Genomic DNA, 22,530 nt, shown 5'->3' on the forward strand with positions numbered 1-22,530 from the left:
GCTCTGAGCTTCTTTTGGAGTCCATTGGAAAAGTGGAATATTTCGGTGAAATACAAAAAAAGCTTAAAGCTCTAGAAAGCTCTTTAAAAGCAAAGACACAAATGTGACGGAGACATGTCCAGTTGGTTCAATGAAATATTTTTCTTTTTGTATTCAAATCAAATCGATTTATTTCACCGCAAATCGCGTCAAACATAAATAAAATTCTTACGAGAAAGGAAAATCAATTCACGATTTGCCCCGTTCGACCGAACGATACACCAGAGCAAAGTTTTTCTTCTTCTGTTTTTTAAATATTCAAAAATGTGTTAAAATCTTCGATTTGAGATTCCTTTCGCTTAGCGCTGACCACATCGTTTACTTCTAAAATAATTCCATTTTTGGCAATAATATCACATTTGGTGATGCCAGCGTTTTGTACTTTCGGACGGCGATCACGGCTTAGTTTCAGTTCGTAGTCGTTGATTGTTTTCACCACTCGGACGAATGGCCATTGAGTCTGTACGATGCCAGCACAGCATAAAACATCTGATTGAGCAAAATGAAAAGAAAAATTTAGAAAACTGCAAGGAGAATGAATCAGAGACATCAAATCAATGGAAAGAGTGTTTGTGTGTCGAAGTGCGCTAAAAATTCAAAATGGAAAGTGTAAGGCAGTTTTAAATCGCTCCAATTCTCATTATGAGAAAGTGTTGATTTTTCGGTTCACTCTTTCAATTGAAATTCTAAGGAGCCCTTATGACGTCAATTTTAACCTGTCGGGGATCGTGTCAGAAAGGTTTCGTTGTCATTTTGAAATTTTTATTGAGGAGCCCGTCATACCGCTCGAGTCAAATTTTCAAAATTACATCTTGTCAGGCACGACAGACCTATCAGCAAAATATTTATTGCATTTCAAATGGAGCACTAATTACTTAATTTCGACATGATGTCGACGACATCAACAACGTCAGACTTAAAGATTTGTAGCATTAAAATCTGCCAGTCTTAAAGCTTTGCAGCTTTACAGCTTTGCAGCCTGAAAGCTTTGCAGCCTGAAAGCTTTTCAGCCTGAAAGCTTTGCAGACTTAAAGCTTTGTAACTTGAAACTTTGTGACGCAAAAGCTTACTGACTTACTGAGCATTCCAGATTGAGAGCTTTTGGATTTTTTTATTAAGAACTTTGCACCATGAAAGGTTTGCGGACCCAAAAAGGTTTGAGCCCTGATACGTTTTTGGACAATTGTAACTGCCACAAGGAACGATGTTACGAAGTTTCTCATTCACCCAATTTTATCAAATTGGTGAGCGTTGCCATGACAGATCTTTATAAAAAAAAGTTCCTCAACCTACCATCAAGGACATGGAGTCTCACAAAATGTTCCAATTGGTTGCGATTCTCTAGCAATTCATCGTAGAACTCCTTTAGCTCTCTGAAAATGTCGTTTGTCGGCACCAACATGGTCAAATTCTGATTGGCATCGTCCAACATTTGCGTGAGATTCGATTTCTTAATCAATCCGAGGAACATGCTGTAGTTATCGTTGGCTTCCAATGCACCGAGTAGACTCTGCATCGGTTAAAGTTCAATAAGACGGTAGATTTCAATTATGAAGACTCTTACCGTTGTTGGTGGTGTTAGAATTCGATCAACTTGATGAACCACTGATCCACACGTAATGTCGTCAAAATGGACCAATCGAGCACAGTTTATGGTAGCTCTGTTCATGACGTTGTTAAGGATTGAATGCTGAAACGAATCGAAATCATGAATGAGAAACATTCTTCTTGTGTGTTACGAAGCAAGGTCAGTACCGTTGAGTACAAGTTGATTCGGAGGCCGTTACCATTTTCGGTTTTCATGACTTCTTCGGTCAAGTCACAGGTTTTTGTCAACGGCTTCGCAATGTGATAGGTCAAAAACGACTTCAATTCCTCATTTCCCTTCAGTTCCTCTGGATTTTCCTTTAACATTTTTACCCATTCCGATCCATCGAAGGCCTCATCCCTTGGCACAAAGAACGACACATTCATCAGGCTGTCGAACTCATCGGCAAAGCCACCATTTTCAATGAGATCACCGAATATCGTCAGATTGTGGCTCTCGAGCATCGTCGAAATCGGTAGACCGGAGTCAGTTGGCAGAACCGTATCGATGACATGCAAAATGCCATTCGTTCCAACCAGGTCGGTTTCGACGATTTTCGCCTTTCCGTTGATGATGATGCTTTTGATGCCAGTCAAATCGGCTATTTCATTCTCGCTGGCTGCATCGTTTTCTGCTCTCTCAAGATTCAGCCTAAGTCCCAAAGAATTTTCAGCACCGGTGCGAACGCCGTCTACTACAGCCACGGAACAGAAACTCATTTCCAAGATGTGGTTCTTGATGATGTCTGAAAAGAGGAAGAGATTTAGATGTTGACATCTTATGTCGTGGTGTTACCCAGTCATCGGCCACTTACTCATCGCACATTCGTTGCCACTTTTCATTGTCCTTCTCAGATGTTCATTCAGCTTTCCAAAGGCCTTATCATTTGGTGCAAACAACGTAAAATGCTTGGTGTCCTTCTCCAACAGCTCGGCCAAATTTGTCTTCTCCAACACGGTTCTCAGCACGGCCATATCACTGCGACTGCGCACCAATTCCATCAAATTCTTCGTAACCGGACTCAAGACTCTGTCCACCATATGGACGATACCGTTCTCGGCAATCTGATTGACTTTGACTATGGGCGCACAATTGGCAGTATAGCGATAGGCGTACGCATACGTATCGTCGTTGGGCGGACGTGGATAAATATTCATTCGAATCGTCAGGTTCTCGTATTGCGTCTGGAGAATTTGCTCGTTTTCAATGTCCTGAATGTCAATCCAGTCATCGACGATATGATTCAGAGCTAAGTCTTTCGAGGTGAAGCTGGAGAGATAATCGTGTTCGGCGCTTCGACGACGTCGAGCTACCTGTGGTATTACGACCAAATTCTGCGAAATTTAAAGAGATTCGGGGATGAGTGGGGGTGGGGATACGTTCAACTCATTTGATGTCTGAAGAAACTTACCGATTCAAACATTTGTTCCGAGTAGTCGGTGAACGATGCATCCGTTGGTAGGAAAACGGTGACATTCTTCTTGGTCAGCATCTCCTCCAAACCATTGTTTTTGGCTGCCTTAACGAACTCTTTACCGCCCAATTTCTCGGACGTCTCCATAACCGACACTAAGTTCAATTTTTCACATGTTTTGCTGACATCAACATCATTCTGTCTTCCATAGCCGTGGCAGCATTGTCGGGTAATTGAAACGGTTTTAGTTTTACCATTTTCGTTAACGCTATCGATTAGGGAGAACGACAAGTTTTCGTGAGATTTTCATGAGGGATTGAGTGGACTTTCATAGTTGGGACAAATGTGGCAGATACTTACACCGATTTACAAACATGTTTGTGTGAACGTTCAACGCATGAGTTCAAAGTCAAATGCACACCGAAGTGGAATGTTTGTCTATTCGATTTCCTCTCTTCACCACTGTCGTCATTTGCGCCTTTAATATCTTCAATATCTTCTTGCCGCTGTGTGCACACATTCGGCCTGAAATGTAAGCAATTAGGATCAATTAGCTGGGTAAACAACAGCACATCATGTATAGGTATATCCACCGAATGATACCGGAATGTCATATCGATGAGAATTTCAATTTTTTCGTTTTTAATGCACCATTTTTAGCCCGTAAACATTTCTAAATGCGATTTTAAATCGTTGTTGAACCGTTATCTGGGCTTCCTATTAAATAATTTCCTCAATTTAAGTCCATTTACGGTAATTTCCAGTAGTTTAAAGTACCTGAATCAAGTGGAGAATTTTCGTATCTAAATTACATTCGAATCGTTTTGCACATACTCGCCACTTAAATTGTTATGAGTATGCTTGGCATACATTTACGGGTGAATGAGCGAAAAGATTCGATAAAAGTTGGACTAATAATTGATTTTTAATGGGAAATAAATTCGAATTTTAAGTGTTACTCGAGTCACTTTCAGATTCATCCTTTTCTATTGTAACACCTATAATCTCTGAAAGACAATCGAATCTAAAAATAGGATTCGACTCATTCAACGATCACTGAACACACTCGTGCTTCTACTATTCTACTTCTACGATTACGCACTTCAAATAAAAGGGAAATCAAATCTCATACTATCATCTCATATATAATGCTAGTGCTTAAGAGGCACCGGCACTTAGCTAAAATTGTAGCCTACATTTGCGTGTTTCGTATGTCATTTTTGTTAATATCTTTTCATCAGAATCCTTTTTGAAAAATGTACTACCGCAATTCCGACCAAGAATCTGTTGGTGAAAATTTTTTTGAATCGGACACACCATTTTTGTTTCCGGACGTTTATGGTGCTATCGATAGGTAATTTCAGGGTGATCATTTCGTAGAAAAAGAATTTTTTTAAAACGACCTCTCCGGCTCGGGGCGACTCTAAGAAAATTTGAAAATTTCAAAATCATGACTTTTTCAGAAAATTTTACCCCGAAATGAAACGACCCGGTCGGTTTTGATCTAATGGTAGTTTGTAGAGAATTGACAGACGATTCTAATAAAAGTATCGTCGGGTCGAAAGGTTGTAGCTGTGAGTCAGGGTGAGGCATCAAAGTCCAATTTTATGGTTTTGTCAATGAGCACCCCAAGCGATTTTTCATTTTATTGGCTTAAAATGAAGGCTAGCACATCCCATTTAACATATCAAAAAATTGGGAGGGGTTTTTTCAATTTTTTCAACAAATCTTAAAAAACTTTCTTATGGGTGCCCACATTCCTGAGATTTTTTAATGGAAATGTATGGAAAGTTCGACTAAAAATGAAACTAATTGGTATATACTGGTTGTCTCTGGTCTACCGAACAATTATATACACTAACAAGAAATTTAACATTTTTACTTTGTGAATGTGGACAACTTTGACTGATTTTCTCACCATCGGGAAGCTTTCTGGTTGTGTCTAGCTCATCCACTGCTGAGTATAGCTTCATTTGCTAGTATATCGCATAGCCTGAGACCGCACCTTTCCAAAAATACCAAACTTGCCCTATTCGCAATCTGGCTTGTATTCTTTACGATGTCAAATGTGTGGGTAAGTCGACCTACTCGAAAGATTTTTGAGGCAGTTTTCTATTTCCAATTTTAACCGAAATAAAGTTACAAATTATGTCAAATAAGGTTGTTATGGACACATTTAATGAAGTTTACACGCAAAGTGTTGCATTCTGATATTTCTTGACTTAATTCAGGTCTATAGACATAAAGAGCATTGAGTACTTCTGGTCACTGAATGACTACTGAAAGTGTTAGGAAATATCAGAATGCAACACTTCTGTAAACGTCCGGAAACAAAAATGGTGTGTCCGATCCAAAAAAATTTTCACCTGTAGCTTTAAATAAAAATTAGTTTTGGTTGTAGTCGTTTGATCAGCTCTGAGAAAAGTGAGCAGTTTAATGAAATTTTCATAAACTGCTCATTGTTCTCAGAGCTGGTCAAATTGCCGCAACCAAATCTATTTTCTGTTGAAAGCTAACACATTCGTGGTCGGAATTGCGGTCGTACATTTTTGAAAAAGGATTCTGGTGGAAAGACATCATCAAAAGTAAACTAAAATCCAGTATTTAAAAATCGCCCTAATGTATGCTTTTCGGCGAAGTACCGGTGCCTCTTAACTAAGTGTAGAATTTGTCTAGATCGCTTCTAACTACAACGCTTTTGGATCACTGCCCAATCTGTCTATGTAAAGACAACACACTTGTTGGTACGGTGACAAGTATGCATTCCACAGAACATATTATTGGGATTTTTTTGGGAATTCTTCAGAAATTTAATAGCGTTTGACCCTTTGAAAATTTGTAGCCTTCATTTAGGCGGAAAATTTTTGGTTTTTTGATGATTTCTCTGAACCAATTTTTTCTTGTACGCAAAATTGAAAATTTCTTGAAAATTCCTTCAATTCCAAAGAATCTCAAATTTTCCGATTTTATGGGAATTTTTCATAATTTACAAGAATTGAAGAATTAAAGTTCCGAATAATGTTCCCTGTCACGGAACATACATGGGGTATTCGATATTTTTGGCGTTAAACTTTGGCAACGACCAATAAGAGTACATACAAGTAAGTGTTCATTCTCAAAATGTCCGAATCAACGCGTGTTACAAATTTCGTGATATTACCGATTCTACATGCCGTAACATATTACGAATGAAAAGTATCCATGCATGAGTTTGTGGACACATGGCTAGCCTCCATTTAGGCGAAATATCAATTATGCGCCTAACTTTACTCACAGAAAATATTTCCACATTTTGAGGCGTGTTTCAGAATTCACGTTAGGCCGGAATGCACTTGGTATTGCTATTGGTAAAAGGCTGTTAGTGTGGTCTCAACACTAATAAAAAACAATGAAGAAGATCGTAGCCTTTAGTAGTCGCTGAAAGCCTTCCTCGGACGCTACAAAATTATTTCGTGGTCCGAAATTCCTAGTTTTTTTTTCTTTCGATGCTTTTGGTCGAAAATGTGTTCATCGTGAAACAGATGAACAAAAACGCAATACTTTTGCTATATGTCAATCAAGATCTTTCCTAAAGTTATTATTGTTATATTCTCAAGAGGATATGGACGAAGAGATGAATATACGGCAGGACTACAGAGACAAAATGAACGATATAACATTGCTGGTGGATGAAATATGCAAAACAGAAGACACAGAAAGTCGTAATAGCAACTCTGGTGGCAACAACTCGGGTGGCAACAATTCATGTGGTGGCGACAACAAATCAAGATATAAACTACCTAAACTGGAATTGGTTAAATTCGATGGAGAAACGAAGAATTGGCTACAATTTTGGAGTCAGTTTAAAGGCATGCATGAAGATAATAAATTATCGAACGAAGGTAAGTTTCAATATTTAATCCAAGCAACTGTAGTAGATACCCCAGCTAGAGACGTGGTATCTAGTTTTCCTCCTACATCCAAAAATTATCCGAAAGCAATCGACTACCTGAAATCACGTTTTGGTAAGGAAAAAATATTGATAGAATTGTATGTAAAAAAAACTATTGAGGCTAGTAACGGATCAGAGCAATGAAAATGAATCACTTTCAAAATTGCAACGAAGCTACGAGCACTAGAATCTCTAGGCGTCACTAGTGATAAATATGCCGCAATGTTTGTGATGAACGGCAACACTGGTCCTATCATGCCGTCACGCTTGTTGCGGAAAAATATTTAACTTCTATCAGTCAGACGAACAAAAGCTTTATATCAAAGATGGTGAAGAGACCGTTTATTGCCGTTGTTAATTAAAATTCGATTTTATCCTAAACATCCGTGTCAATATACGCTCAAAAAGCAGTTAAATTAGGGAAACTAATGTGATCGCGTTTACGCCAAGAGATTCGCGATTTCAATGTTGAGTTTTTATTAGTTTTCGTAAGTCGTTTGTTTTGACCGTGTGCTCAGTTTCAAGTTTTAATTTTATCCGTTTTTTTTACAGTCTTTAGACGAGAATTTTGCGAAGTAATTTAATCGTATCAATTTTGAAGACTTATAATCGATTATGAACAAGTAAGAAATCATTTGAATTTGAATTTACACTTTGTATTTCAAACGTGTTTTTGTCAAGGACATCCTGTCCAATTGAGCCACGTGAATCCGTTGATTAACGTAACTTTCTCTTTCTAAAAGGATTCCGAGAATATATACGCGAAGGGTTAACCGAATGTGTTATCGGTTTTAAGGGAGAATACTAGAAGTAAGTTTGTGACTGTTTGTGAGGTTATGATGATTCTAATGTAATTTGAATTAAGATTTTGTAGCCTCCTCCTACATGACTCATCCTTGAATATATAATTTTGAACGAAACTTCGTCTTGAAATTATTGAAGCTGACAGAAACTAGACATTCCCAAAAGACCCATTCGCCACAATGTTGTATCCATTGGTAGAGTCTACTTTATCCAAAGAGATTCTCCAAGTTTGGGAAAGATTGAGAAGTTTGAAGTTAGAAGTTGAGTTTTCCGTAAAGCGTTGTGGAAAGCTGGGTTTTCATGCGAAATAGAAAAAATCTGCACTGATTTGAAGAAAATACCAAGCCATATAGATGATGAAGCGAACGGGTGACCATTATAAAATGCAGCGCTAACTCACTGAATCACAGTCCAAGTCTCGTAAATTCAATAAACAGAGACAGCGAAATGTTTTTCTTTTTCAAATTGTGAACAGTTACAATCGTTTAGATAGAATCATTATTAGATTATCGCTAAATGACTGAATAAACAAGAACGGTCATTCAAATTACATTTTAAAAACGCTAAACATCAGCAATTATACACAGCACACATCGCCATACGCCATAATAAGTAAGCCATAAGTAGCGAAACGAACAATTTTATTGAATAAGACTTTTTGTGTGCTGTAAAAGAAGGTCAAATTTGAATATTAATTTCAACCGCTGAAAGAAATGAGTGTTGCGTCTCATGTGGATGAATCACATTACTCATAATACAACGAAAAAAGTAGAGATTTTCAACAAAAAAATTGTTTTCGAATCGATTCTTAGAATTGTGTAGAGGCAGAAGAAGACAAAAAAAAATGAGGTTCAGTCACCTTATTCCATGCATCCGATGTGTACATTGTACCTCTGGTTGTTGGTAGAAAGTTTTGTTTATCAATTTGGAAGAATAAAAATAAATCCGAACATATGTTTCAGTGACCCGTACTTTGTACAAATTTAGGCTGGTAAAGACGTGACAAGATATTTAAACATTCAATGTGGAGATGCAAAGATGCGCGTCCTACAAAACAAGTATCTCTCGTTTTTTGCAACAGTTCTTGCAGGGTTTATTATTAGGAATTTCAATTCTTAAAAATATTTTTTTTTAAATGAGTTCTACGCCCAGGCCGAACAATCTAAGAAAGAAATTGAGGAGATAACAACTGTTGGAATTGGAATGAAATGTTTTATCTAAGAATTTGTAATATCCACTTAATTTAAGTCTGCGTCAAATCACTCTACTTTTTGTCTACAATCTATGTCATTTAATTTTAATCATATCAAGTAGTCACAGTTTAGGGTATAAATACGATTACATTGTAAGGAAAAATCATCACAATAAAACAAAGCCTCAAGCGAGTAACATTCTCCGGGTTTTTAATTGTAAATCAAACAAGGCCTTTTACACGACATAGTCAAAGCTCCATAGGGAGGAGAGAGAACCTGACAAAGGCCACATACAGAAACATTCAGTTTCTACAACAACTGACTCGTCTAGTTATTAGTTGAAAAGTTTGCCTTCACTTTGTAGTCACTTTTCGAGCTCATTTTACTAGTGCTAACCGTCCATATATTCAGCTTACAGCTGAAATCTCTTTTTTCGCACCTAAATGATTTTGATTTGTTGTCCCTCCAGCTAGCACGAGTACATTCGTTCCGCGAATGGTGAATTTTATGCTGTTCCACCTGAGTGTTGATTTTTCATTGATTAATTGTTCACCGAAGCAAGCATAATATGAACAGCATGCCCGCCCAATCCAAATTTGGTGTGCGAGAGCCGCAGAGAGATCTTTTTAGGCTGACACACCAATCTTCTTCCACAGCACCTTTTGCTGATTTTCTTTTTCAAGCCAATGGTTTAGCTGGCACCTCACAAATCGAGTCTCACGTCTCAGCAAAGTAAATCTATCCACTTCCGTTTCTATTTTCTATATATTACAGTGGACGTCAGTGAGGTTTGTGCATATACAAACACACTCACACAAACAAAACCCGCGTGTAAAGACTATTGGTGGTCTGGCAATTCTTACACGTAAACCATTTTTGTGTTTAGCTAGAAACATGTGAATGAAGAATGAAGTCCAAGATAATTGTTGCTGAAGAGCAGCTCACCTTTCTTCGATGCGTCAAAAACCTTTTTTTTTTAAGTGAGTTTTTGGTGCAGTTTTGAAGGGGAAGGAACGGGCTTCGAGATAAAAAAAAAACTATTTGGTTAGCTTGGCGAAGGAGCCTAACCCAACAAAAAATCACCGATGGCCCGACAAAGCCCCTAAAAGTTTTTGAATTTTAACAACAATTATCTTGCCAGACTCCAAAGTCAGGTGGGACAATAGAAGAAAAATAATTAGAAGAGATTATTCCAGGAAAGGCACATCCAGCTGGCTACGACACTGATATTTCGTGTGTAAAAATTGCGAGAACACCCTGATGAAGTCGTATGAGCCACTTTGTTTGTATGAGTTGACCACAGAGAGATGCTACTATGACGACTGGGTCGTTTCGACGGAATATGTCGGATGACAGTTGGTTTTTTGATAGAGAATTCAATACATTTTCTCTCAACCAATTTTAACATCTTTCGACATATTCCCTCTATCCGTCGAAACGACCCAGTCGTCATATTAGCATCTCTCTGGTTGACCAGCTGAAAAACTGCTGAACCAAAATTCATGCCTAAATATCACTGACGTCCACTGTAGCTTCGTTTTTTTTTTTCTTCGAAAAAATGAACATTTTACGTGAATCTACAGTACAGGCCAATTAGCAATCTAATCGGGTGCATTATCTAAAACAAACTATTTGCATTCTTATTTGCCCACAGAGCAAGCGAATTATAAGCGTGATGCAGTTAATAAATTCAACCTTTCTGTTCTCGTCGTCGTCTATCTCTCATTATTATCACGTTGCTACACAAAACATCTTAATTAAATTATACGAAAAAGCAGTGGTGCTTAGCTTAACCTCATTATTATTACGCGTAAAAAAAATGAAGGTCGAGAAACAAAATTCTGTTATAATTTGTATATCTCTGTTGCTTGTTTGGGTTCCTTTCAATTACTCTTCGGCTGAAATTCTCATCTCTTAAAACAACTCTGAAGATAACTGTTTCTTGTAATTAGCAATTAAACTGAGTCATAAACGACGATGTATATACTCTGAGTGCTGTATGCTTTCCTTTCCTTGTAAATACATCGAAATGAAATAATTTCCGCGAACTAAATCGACAGCAGAAAATGTACCTAGCTCGTAACGTCTTTGAATGTTAAATATTTACAGAGCAAATCGCACCAGTACAGGTTATCTTAGGTCATTTCAATTGAAAATAATGAATGCCCTGTGACGAAATGCAAGTGTGTAAATAAACACCACTTGCGAATCGTTCGAGAACATCCATCACACGCATTATATCAAGAACATTCTCGACTCTCCGACTGTTATAATCATCTTGCTGAATTGATACTCTTTCAATTCAAATAAAATTTTCGCTGAGATTGATAATGGAGGCCAATTTTATTACTTACGTTATTACTTTTGCGTGGTATGTTATGTGTATATAATGGACTGTTGAAGTCGATACATTATTATGAGCTGACTCTCTCCGGTACAAACGAGGTTCGTATGAAATCGAATATTTTAGCATTTCGCTGAGTTAGACACAATCTCAAATTACAAATTTCGCATCAGGTGTTCACAGCTTTAAATTATGAATTTCGTTTGGAAAAACAATTCTTCTGAATCTCATTGTGTGCAAATGAGCGGATTTTTTTTTTGGTTGGTTTGGCAAATAATTTATTCCGTCTGATCCGTCAGTCAGTAACAATGTGAATTATTCAATTGATATTACGATCAAAACAATGAGGAGAACGTTATATCGGCTAATGTGAATCTGACTCACAAATTCCTTTTGCACAATTTGCCAAAATTCCAGTAACTCCAAAAAAAATCCAATTCACAAAATTTCATTGACCTGTCCAGTCCACTAGTTCAGTAGTCAGTAGAACGGATCAACAAAATTCACACGAAAACTCTACTTTTCAACTTTTTATCCCTTACACCTGTTTCATGCGACAGTACATTAAATGTATTTCAGCTTATTTATTTATTAAATAAGGCGTATGACTAGTTACCCAGTCATACTGCACTTAGGCCGCCTGTGGGCCCATTGTGCTCACCCTTTGGAAAAATAAATTTATAAAAAGTTGGTGCCGACGTGCACTGCATATGTATTTAGAGCGGAAACTTTCCATACTACAGGTATGTCGTTAAGAATATCCCTTTAGTGCACTATTTTGATGTTACCGTAAGTTAATGGTGATGTTACCCAAGCAATTATACCTACAAATGTACAAATGCTCGGCATTGGCACCTGTAGTGGGTGTGTAGTAGTAATTACACAAACAAACGATTACGTGGAACGCTTACAAGCGAGTATTCCTTCTGGAACTCCAATTGCTATTAACAAAGCTCGACTTGTTCTCTTTTACATAGCTCGACTAGAAATTCGTCGTGTACCAAATCCCGACAAGGCCTGATATGTTCAATTTCTACTTAGCTCGACTAGAGCCGTGAATTTTGTCGTGAGACAGGGCCCGACCAGGGCTTACGTTTTTTTTTTTTTATTATTATTATTACATAGATCGACTAGGGACGTTTGTTACACAAAACCCGACTAGGGTTTCGTTGCATAGCTCGACTAGAACTATTTTTTGTCGTGAGACAAAGCCCGACTTGGACACGATGTAATTAATCGCTATAGCTCGATTAGAACTATTTCGCCGTGAGACAAAGCCCGACTGGGGCATCGTTTAATTCATTTCATAGCTCGATTAGAACTATTTATTGTCGTGAGACAGCTCACAATGAATTTAGGTTATAAACCCGAGAAAACAAAAGTCGAAATGAAAACCGCATGACCACAAACAAAAGAACAATGAACTTCTTTATATGCACCACTTTTATACAAAAGCAAACGAACATGACACATGAATACTTGTATAAAATCAGCAAAAAAAATAGACAAGCACAGGAAAACAAATCTAAATGGACTAATTATATTGTTGAATTACAATTATTGAATTACAAATTCACAAAATCAAAATTTTGTAGCACAATGCAAGACGAAAACGCATTTTAGAGAGCGACGTAAGAACACGTCTGTTCTCCATGCCGTCTCGCTAAGGACTCAGCTTAGCTTCAAACCATTCAATTCAACAGTTCATTTCTCCTTGAACACACTGGACTGACCTGACTCGGTGTGTTTGGGACTAAGCCTACCTTGCCCGTTTCTCTTCTTTATACTCATTGAAGAGTATAACCTGAAGTGAATCATAACTCGCCGATCCATGAAGCAATCGTCTCCTTCTCGTCTTTTCTACCTCTTAACACATTCATTCCTGAACCCAATACCACATTTGTCGTCTTAAGAAAGAAAGACGCACAGGGGTTTAGAGGGTCTACGGATTATCTGTGCAAGAAAAGAAATTTCGTGCATTGATCCATCGTTCACTCAGAGTCTCAGCGCCAGTTTTTCACCATATTCAAGACTTCAACCGAGCTAAAACAGAACAATAGAAACCACGAAAGAAGGGCCATATTCTAAGTCCAAGTACAGTCAAATCCGCGTAAAAACGCAAGAGCGAATTAAACAAAAACAAAAAATCGTCCGAGTCTCGTTTATCCCAAGAGTACCTATAGACACCGTTTCGTCCCGCTAGCTTCAATAACTTCACAGTTCATTTCTATAATTCCCGCGAATTGTAGAATGAAAACAGACACATTGGGGGAACTCATCAGGGACATCAACATGTGGCAGTTTTTCAAACTATATGCGTAGGTTTAGTCCCAAACACACCGAGGTAGTCCCAAACACACCGAGATGTTTCGTTAGAAGTAAATATAATCTTCCTTGTGCACAGTGACTTAACAATTGCGATGGGAGATTCGAATAAAATGTAAATTGTTTAGTTTAATGTATATGAGGCTGGAAATGTAAGTTTTCTTCTGTTCTGGCTTTGAGAAGAAGATAGACCTTTCGCAGTGATGGAATTCTGGGAACTGACCTCAAGACATCTCAGACTTTCATCAAGTCCAGAAGAAAGTTCGAAAAAACCGATGGAAGGACTCACCATCATAGAGTTCTTGCACTGGGAAGAAGGGTGACCTTTGGAGTGATGGAATTCTAGGAACTAACATACAAACACATCAATCTGTCTACAAATCTTGAGGGGACAAATTCTAGCTTTGGGGTGCATTTTGGAAGACTCAGACCCAGCCATATAATTACATATCATTCAAAGGTATCATCTTGTAATTTCTTGAGTAAAGATCGTTCAAATCACAGCTCGGTCAGCTATCATTGGTAGGGTATGAAATTACCTTTCCGAAAAGCCCCTACACATCAAAATTGAATAAGAAATGGCTAGGGGTTTCAAATGAAATGAGTTTCAAAGTTATCAGTTTTTTTGGGCCACTTTTCCGGGAATCCTCCGTAGCCGGACAGTTCTGGTCCCTTGACAAAAAAAAGGTGTTCCATGAGGTCTAGGTATTGGCCTAAAGTTTTCGAAACCGTTGAGACCACTAAAAATATTTCGATTTGACGGAGATATCCAAGTTTTAAGTTTTACAATAAAACCAAGAAAAAAATTCATTTAAACTCGCTTGCGAGCGAAAAGACATTCCCGGACTATGCAGCTTTTAAATTTTGTAACATTTCTAGGGTAAAAATTTTGTCCCGGGCAAAATTGCATCGTCTTTGTGTTATTCGCCTTCTTACCATGGGCCCGTTGTTCACAAGTAAATCCAAACTTACATCTACAACTCATAAGAATCCTAATCAAATTTTCAACTTACCCTCTCCACCAAGGTTGCTGTCGTGGTACCATTCCATTGAGCACACCGAATGGATTAACAAACGGATTGAACGATTGATGGAAAAACAGTCCAGACGGATCGAATGAACCGAACGGATCGGTGTGATGGGATTCGATTTCCGCATGTACATCGTCTGGATTACCAATCGAACCACTAATGGAGTCGATATCTGAAAGGAGTTAGGAGTACAAGATAAATCTCGTGAAATGACCATCTCAACCATGGTTCTAATAAAAAATCTAAAAAAAAAATCCAAAAATCTTGTGAATCTTGACATACTAACCTATCGGTTCTGAACTGCCCGGCTCGGCCAACACTTCCTCTGAACTGTCATCGTCAGCTACTCGTCTGGAGTTTGGGAAAAATGCTTTGTGTGCAAAGTGTTGGAAGGGCCAAAATCCCGTCGGATTGTCATTGAACAATTCATGAGGTATTAGTGGCGTACGACGATGAAAATCACTGCAATTTGCATAATACAAACAAAATTAATTTTTATTTTCAATTGTGGGAATTTGCATTGGACTTAACATTGAAATGGGAAATATTGACAAGAAAAAATTGATTGCAGTTTCTGTATGCAATGTCGAATGACTGACAGTATGAATGAATTGGAGTCACCTCGCTTATGCAATTCAATGAATAACGAATTGAAGCGCAATAGCTAATTGAATGCATTCATGCAGTCGTTGCAGTCTTGTTAGCCCCAGAGAAGGGGAGATCGAAAGTCAACAAGTCAATTTTATGTCTCAGAGGTCAAGTCAAAGTCTATTGAATCATGTTTAGGTCGCAAGAAATATCAGGTGTGTGACCTGACATGTTCTTCGATTGTTATGCCTGACATCGTGAAAGTTGAAATGATGATAAAGGGCAAGGGCAGTATATAGTTTGTAGGGTCAATATTATTAAGTTAGAAACTCGAATATCTTGTGTGACAAAAGTACTTTTCGTACCGCATGTTAGAAGGCTTTTTTGGCTTTATGGGTCACTATGTTAATTCACTAAAAGGACCATCTTCACTAGACTTCTTTGTGATTCACACAATTTCAATGTGATTGGAATAGTAGATTACGTCTTTGTTTGGAACTTTTTATTTTGAAAAGTGTGGCGTTTGCAGCTCGAGCCGAAAGCGATGGATTTAACCACCCAAGAGAAAGTTCCAATTCCAAACAATTTCGTAAATTAATTTGTAAATAATCTACTCACTAAGCCCTCGGGAAATGAGTTTTAACGCTCATGTCAACGAAGTAATGACTCATTTCCCGGGGGTGCAATGAGTAAATATTTTTCTTGTTTCCGTGCCATATAAATTATAATGGCACTGCCTTAAGTTTAGCAACATATTTATTATGTACACTCGAAGCTAAAACATCATTCCATAACGCGACACAAATTTACATAAAAGTACGGCCGACCTGTATGTACCTAACTGAGTAAATAAAGTATGGATCGTCTCTCTGTATATAACAAGGTGGCTAATGCATTTTCGTACGAAACATAACACTCCGCTGATTTCTCGCAACATCCCATCTCCCATCATCTGATTAGTTTAAGTGGTTTCGTTATCTGGTAAATCAAATTGTTAAATTGGATGCACCGGCACACATCTTCTCGTTGAGTGAACGAAAATTTTAATTTCAAATTTAACTCATCTGGTGATTGGATGGACAGATGGGATACCTTCTGTTGCTTGAATTTTGAATGTTAGCAAAGTATTACAATTCAGAGGTCGATTAGGTTAGCGGTAGTCGGACAGGTATATGGGAAGTTTAGAAGGATCACATTATTTGTTCATCGAGAGATGCAAAATCAAAATCGCAGAGAAGTTAGTGGGTCAGCTGTAAGAACTCCTTTCGGCACCCTAACCAGAAACAAATTACAAAAAGAAGGATTCGATACCGAATTTACGTTGGAAAGAGGAGGATTAAAACATCCCTAGCGATAAAGTAGATTTCACAGGCTGTGCCAAAATAGTGATCGAAATCGGGCAATGTTTTGTAATTGCAAATAGAGTCCCTTAGTTTGACATAGCTCTCGAGTGGACATTTTGTTTAAGGATATCACCATAAAGCAAATAAACACTGAAGGTAATGCTAGTCCGCATTTTCGCCCTACTTTCAGGTGAATTTAGTTTCGTCAATTTACAGCTATTGGTGAGGTGAATTCAATTACGTAGAAATTTGGCAGGTGTAACAACATCAAACATAAGAAAATTACAAAAATGAATTCACCTGAAAGTCAGAATCCACACTGATCCGCTGAGGGTTTGCATTACCTTTGGTGTTGATATACTTTGATGAGCCCTACCGTACTAAACATCTGTTTGATGGCCAAATTTCAACAGACATTGCGATCATATTCTCAACAAGCCGAACTAATAAAATGCGCATTTTGAAAAAATGAATAATTGCCTACACTACACAGCAGCGCTACCAACCAACTATGTAACACAATAAGTGAGGAATGCCTGAATGAGAGTGTAAATCTTCATTGAATTAATGACTTGACGATGCGGTACTTGGGCCTTGTTTTGTTACATATGTTATGTAGGTCTTTTCAGCATTCAAACCTGTCCGTATACAAACGGAATGAAACGAAATTGTGTGTAGCAATTTCTTTGTTTTCATTGCAGAACTTTTGCTTAAAACTTCCATGCATTTCAACGAGTTTATTAGGTATGCTCTGCTTGTGGCATGTACTTGTACATATATATATGAATTGAGTGTTGAGTATACCTACTTTCAATGTGTATACCTCGACTCTCTTTTATTTCGGAGGACCCATCTTAATGGCAATTTAATTGTAAAATTGTAATATAATTCAAGAACAATGAAATGATGAGCTGTACAGTGCAGAAAACAATTACAAGCAACGTTGACGATGGCTTATTGGCGTGACATGCGATTGTGAATGTAAATTGGTTTTAGGGTCGCTGTTAATGTGTTTTTGGTGAAACTTGAAAAGTGTTTATTGAACTTGAACATATGAGTATGTCACGTTGTGCTCTTCATTACCTATTGAGTAAATATACCGTTTGAATAACAAGAGTAATGTTTCTTAGGGCTCAGCTATGTTGTTACGAAATTTTTGTCAATTTGAATTTTCTTGTAAACAAATCAATGGTTCTAGGAGTTGACAGCTTCGCGAAGTAGGCTGTATACCATGCACTCCAAGAACAGGCAGAGGAACAGATTTTATTCAAGGTTCTGAAAGAACAGGTAAGACACCCAAGGTTTTGAAAGATCAGGTTAAGACACCCAAGGTTCTGAAAGAACAGGTTAAGACACACACGAGGGCGACACCGAAATCGATAAACGCACTCATTACAGATTGTTTGTGAAATGAACTTGAAGAAAATGTTTTTTAGGAAAATTCGGAATTTTGTTTTTGTTACGTTGCCTTTTTCATATAAACTTCGTAGCCGCTGAACTCAATTTGTGTGTCAGTCACCGCCTTCGTGATCAACTCAGAGTTGTCTTAACCTGGTTCTTCCAGAACCTTGATTTTATTAACTGTTATTTGGTCTCTTATTTTGTATGGAACGTTCGTGATGCAGTGGCTTATACCAACATAAAAAACTGAATTTATAGGAGAATTTCGGACTACTGCATGGAAGCCCCTTATTTAAATTCCGCAAATAATTTTGTGGACGATCCCTTAGGCTACCTTCAACTTTAAAAAGCTTTAATCGTTCAACATTTAAATGACACTCTACGACGATGTGAACGTTTACATTGAATTCTGTTGATTTTAATGGAAAATTTCCCGTCAATATTTAATTAGATGTCGCATAGGTCTGCTAATTAAAAGCCATAAGAATAACAAAATGAAAGAATGGAGGCGAGTAAATAAAATGCAGAGTTGACATCGTTTCACTTTAGGGGACAACCATTGATCAAACCAGCATTTTTCTTAGATTTTCACTTCTTCTCCCCTCGGCGAACAATAGAAAATTCACTTTTTTACGCAAGAGTTCAGATTTGTTCTCGTTAATTCATGAAGATGATTTAGACTGCGATTTTTCATAACAATTCTTCCAGCTAACAGATGTCAATCAAAAACTCTTTAAAAAACGCGTCAATTTACTTTTCATCACTAGGGTTGTAATAAGCCACTTTCGACCCTACGGAAAACAAAAGTATGTAGACGAAAGTGGAAAATGCCTAAAGTCAACCGTCCACAACAGACACGTATTCAACTGATGATGCCGAGGCCTAAATTACGAGAATAGTTCTGAAAATTTATGCTCAAGGCATAAAATAGTTATTTGCGTATCTACGATGGTGGACGGTAGATTTTAGGCAATTTCGCGAGTTGTAGCCCAAACGAATTGAGGGCGACATGCGAAAGTGCCTAAGATCTGCTGGCCACAACAGATACACATACTCTTCATGCCTTGGGCCCAAATTAATAGAAAAATTCTGAAATGTATGCTTAAGGCACGAATCAAGGATATTTCCTCAAAATACAGCGAAAGTACGCGAGTTAGTTTACACCGTCGCTCGTCCTAATTTCGTTTTTATTAACATGCCATGTAGTGGATGGTTCCTTTCTTTAACGAAAGTGTTCAAGCGCATTTCTTAGCGGATAGTAAAAAAAGACTTTTGGACGGACTGTGTTAAAATGCTAGGCATTCCCTTTGTACCAGAAAATTTGGTTGATTTAAAGAACAGAAAAAGTTCTGACTTCTGTCGAGTGTTTTTTTATAGAATTTCTAGCAACTTACTCGAAATCAAAACCGTTCACATATCCAACGACAAATAGTCCAAGTAAAACCGCACTGACCGAAACGAAACGTTTCATATTCGATCCCTTAAATTTTACCACAAATCGTCCCAAGAAACACGAACAAACAAACACAAAAATTCGAAACAAATTATCTTTCCACAAAACACAAAATTCACTTGAAATCTCCTGATTTCAACTTATAATATTATGCTTTATCACTGTTACAGTATTGATGTAATGGCTCCTCGAACCGGTTAACTGGTACTGATGAGCCGACCGAATCACTGTAGTATTTATAATGTTCTAGACCAGCAGTATGGTGGGGTCTGTGAAATTAAATCGCATATTATGATGAAGAAGAGTCGTTATAAACAAACATACAAAATAATAACAAAAATAACACTCTCCAGCTATCACTATACGTTGTGCCGTCGTTGGTGTGCATACTACTTCTTATTCCTTCAATTTCTTCTTTTGGTTGACTTAGGTGAATATATAACTTAGATACACAACAGTGCCGCATTAATGACGGGGCGAAAAGATCACCGAAAAGATTGTTTGCTTATTAAGTGTCCATTTCACTCAACAAAAAGTACTCCGTGAGAGAGCCGTGAGAGAGCAAACTGTCAAATAAACGAAGCAAAAATTTAAAAAATTCAATTTTTTCTCTCACACGGAGTACTTTATTGGTAAGAGGAAACTAAGCATTAGCTTTCATCACAACACATATTCTTTGAAATCGGTTCTATGATAAAATAGTTTTAGAAAATAGTAGAGAAACTCTGCTTCTTATTGTTTTTGTCAAAGTCTCTGTATAACAATCGGAAAAACAATATTTTTCATTGTAATTCTCCATTTATAGAAAAAGAAAACGAGAATTTTTGGTAAAAAGTTACCATAGGGTACTTCGGTGACTCGCTCTCATGTTAATTTGGTTTTCTTGGTACAGCACACTGTTCCATAATGTAGCCCAGGGTCCTAGGAGAATTTATCACACGCATCCAACCAACCACAATCTCGGCTACTTCATAAAAGTCAACAAAAATCTCACATTTTATGTAAGAAGTAAAGTCTGGAAAATTATCACTGGAAAGCTGAGGTGAAAAAATGAAAGTGGTCGACAAACCGGTCAAAATTTCTTTGGAGTAATAGGTGACATTTTAGACATTGTCCTATCTCTTAATGCCAATAGTCCCTCCAGCATAAGTTTTTATATTTTTAGGAAGTACCGAGCCTAAGCCTTTTAATGGAACCCTAAACCTTTAGGTTTGCTGATGCGCGCACCCGTTAGTAGTCAGAGAAAATTTTTCTTAATACAGTCACTGAAGCCAGTACAACCAACAGCCCGACGTATTTGGTAGCTTATGTGATCAGTCTAGTCTAGCACTACAATCCCCTAAAATTTGAACGAAGTCGACCCTTTATTACCACAGATAATCAGGATGAAAAAATTTACACTTGAAAACCACCGATTTTTCAAACAGCTCTACCACGAAAACGACAATTCCAAGAGAGGCGAGATATACCTCGTTGAACTCGTAAGGATTCGATGGGTACCATACTCGACAAAAATCCAGATGGCATGGCTAGCCGATTGATCGAAGATTTTGCGATATCACTCTAAAGAGTAACTCAATACTCTCTCTAGCAAACAAACTACTTTTATTAATACGTTGTCGGTTATTGCGACTTGTCAACTTTAGGCACGCTGGTAAGTGCTAAGGGGGTCGAGGAATACCTCCAAATAAATTTCTAAAAATCAAAAATTTGACTTTTGATTTTTAGAATTTTAATTGGAGGTATTCCTCGACCCCCTTAGCACTTACCGGCGTGCCGAAAGTGCCTGATCGAGCATTATCCCCTACGTGTTAAGGTGGTAAAAGAATCAAGTAGCATTTGGAATTTACATGTAAATTACACTGACTACGCTGTAGAATAGTTTTTGTAGAATACAAAGAAATAAAAGGTGTGAATTTGACACAGAGAACTTAGAGTTTGTTTGCTAGAGAGCGTATTGAGTCACTTCAATGGACAACACTTGATTTTCGAAAGGTTAACCAATGAAAGTATACTCTACAGGTATGGTCTAATGTCAAAGTTTGCAGCGATAGGAGGAAATAGCAATTTCTTATAAACAAGCTCACCTTTCAATGAAAATCATTAGGGAGAGGGTGAGAGTGGAACAAAAACAAAATGCTAGGAATCTCACTTCGATATAAAACGTGTCGAAGACGATACGAGTAGAGTTTTATGTGGCTTGGATGCATCTACGATGAAATAGAAGTTGAAATGTTTCATAGATGACGAATCCGCAATAAAAATTTTGTCTGTCCGTCTGTCCTTCTGTCCGTCTGTCCGTCACGTCGATATCTTGAGTAAATCAAATCCGATTTCAAAAACTTTTTTTCCCTGAAAGATAGTCAAAATAGTGAGGCTAAGTTCGAAGATGGGCATATTTGGGTCGGCCCTTCGTGAGTTAGGGTCGTCTAAGTGCTTTAAGGTCTTTTAGTGATATTTATGGCAAAACAAACGATGGAAATGTAAATGAAACGGCAAAAGATAGGTAATGTTGATACCGATCCAGGAAAAAAAAGTTTATTAAAATCGGGTGAATGGCCCGTGAGTTAGGGCCCTAGAAGTGAAAGGCTACTCGGCCCTAAGTGTATTTTGCATATAACTCGAGTAAATTTCATCCTTTTTTCGTGATTTTTGTTTCATTTGAAAGGTAATCGAAGCCCGAATATAATGTGGCGAAGAACGTTTTAAATTTGGGTCCTTGGACTGAGGCCGCTCCTCGGCCCTAAGTGTATTTTGCATATAAATCGAGTAAATCTCATCCAATTTTGCTAATTTTTGTCTTATATGAAAGGTAATTGAATACCGAATAGAATGTGGTGAGAAAAATGTTTGAAAATTAGGTCCTTGGACTGAGGCCGCTCCTCGGCCCTAAGTGTATTTTGCATATAACTCGAGTAAATTTGATCCGTTTTTCCTAATTTTTGTTTCATTTGAAAAGTAATCGAACGAGGTTGTTGAAAAAAAAATAAATTTGGGTCCTTGGACTAAGGCCGCTACTCGGCCCTAGGTGTATTTTGCATATAACTCGAGTAAATTTCATCCGTTTTTCCTAATT

General features: G+C 37.7%; 1 protein-coding gene across 1 annotated transcript; it reads right to left on the bottom strand.

Moving 5' to 3' along the window:
- Positions 1–149: 149 nt before the first annotated feature.
- On the bottom strand, positions 150–19,675 carry LOC119074429 (transforming growth factor-beta-induced protein ig-h3). Its single transcript, XM_037180556.1, has 11 exons — positions 19,516–19,675; positions 19,396–19,484; positions 14,956–15,131; positions 14,652–14,841; positions 3,402–3,566; positions 3,039–3,309; positions 2,442–2,961; positions 1,795–2,372; positions 1,604–1,729; positions 1,333–1,549; positions 150–528 (listed from the first exon to the last, which is right to left on the bottom strand). Exons 2-11 carry the CDS (start codon positions 19,470–19,472, stop codon positions 290–292), a joined length of 2,559 nt encoding a protein of 852 aa, XP_037036451.1. The 5' UTR covers positions 19,473–19,484; positions 19,516–19,675; the 3' UTR covers positions 150–289.
- Between the last annotated feature and the right edge of the window lie 2,855 nt (positions 19,676–22,530).

The sequence above is a fragment of the Bradysia coprophila genome, unplaced genomic scaffold (genome assembly GCF_014529535.1).
Source record: "Bradysia coprophila strain Holo2 unplaced genomic scaffold, BU_Bcop_v1 contig_151, whole genome shotgun sequence".
NCBI lineage: Eukaryota > Metazoa > Arthropoda > Insecta > Diptera > Sciaridae > Bradysia > Bradysia coprophila.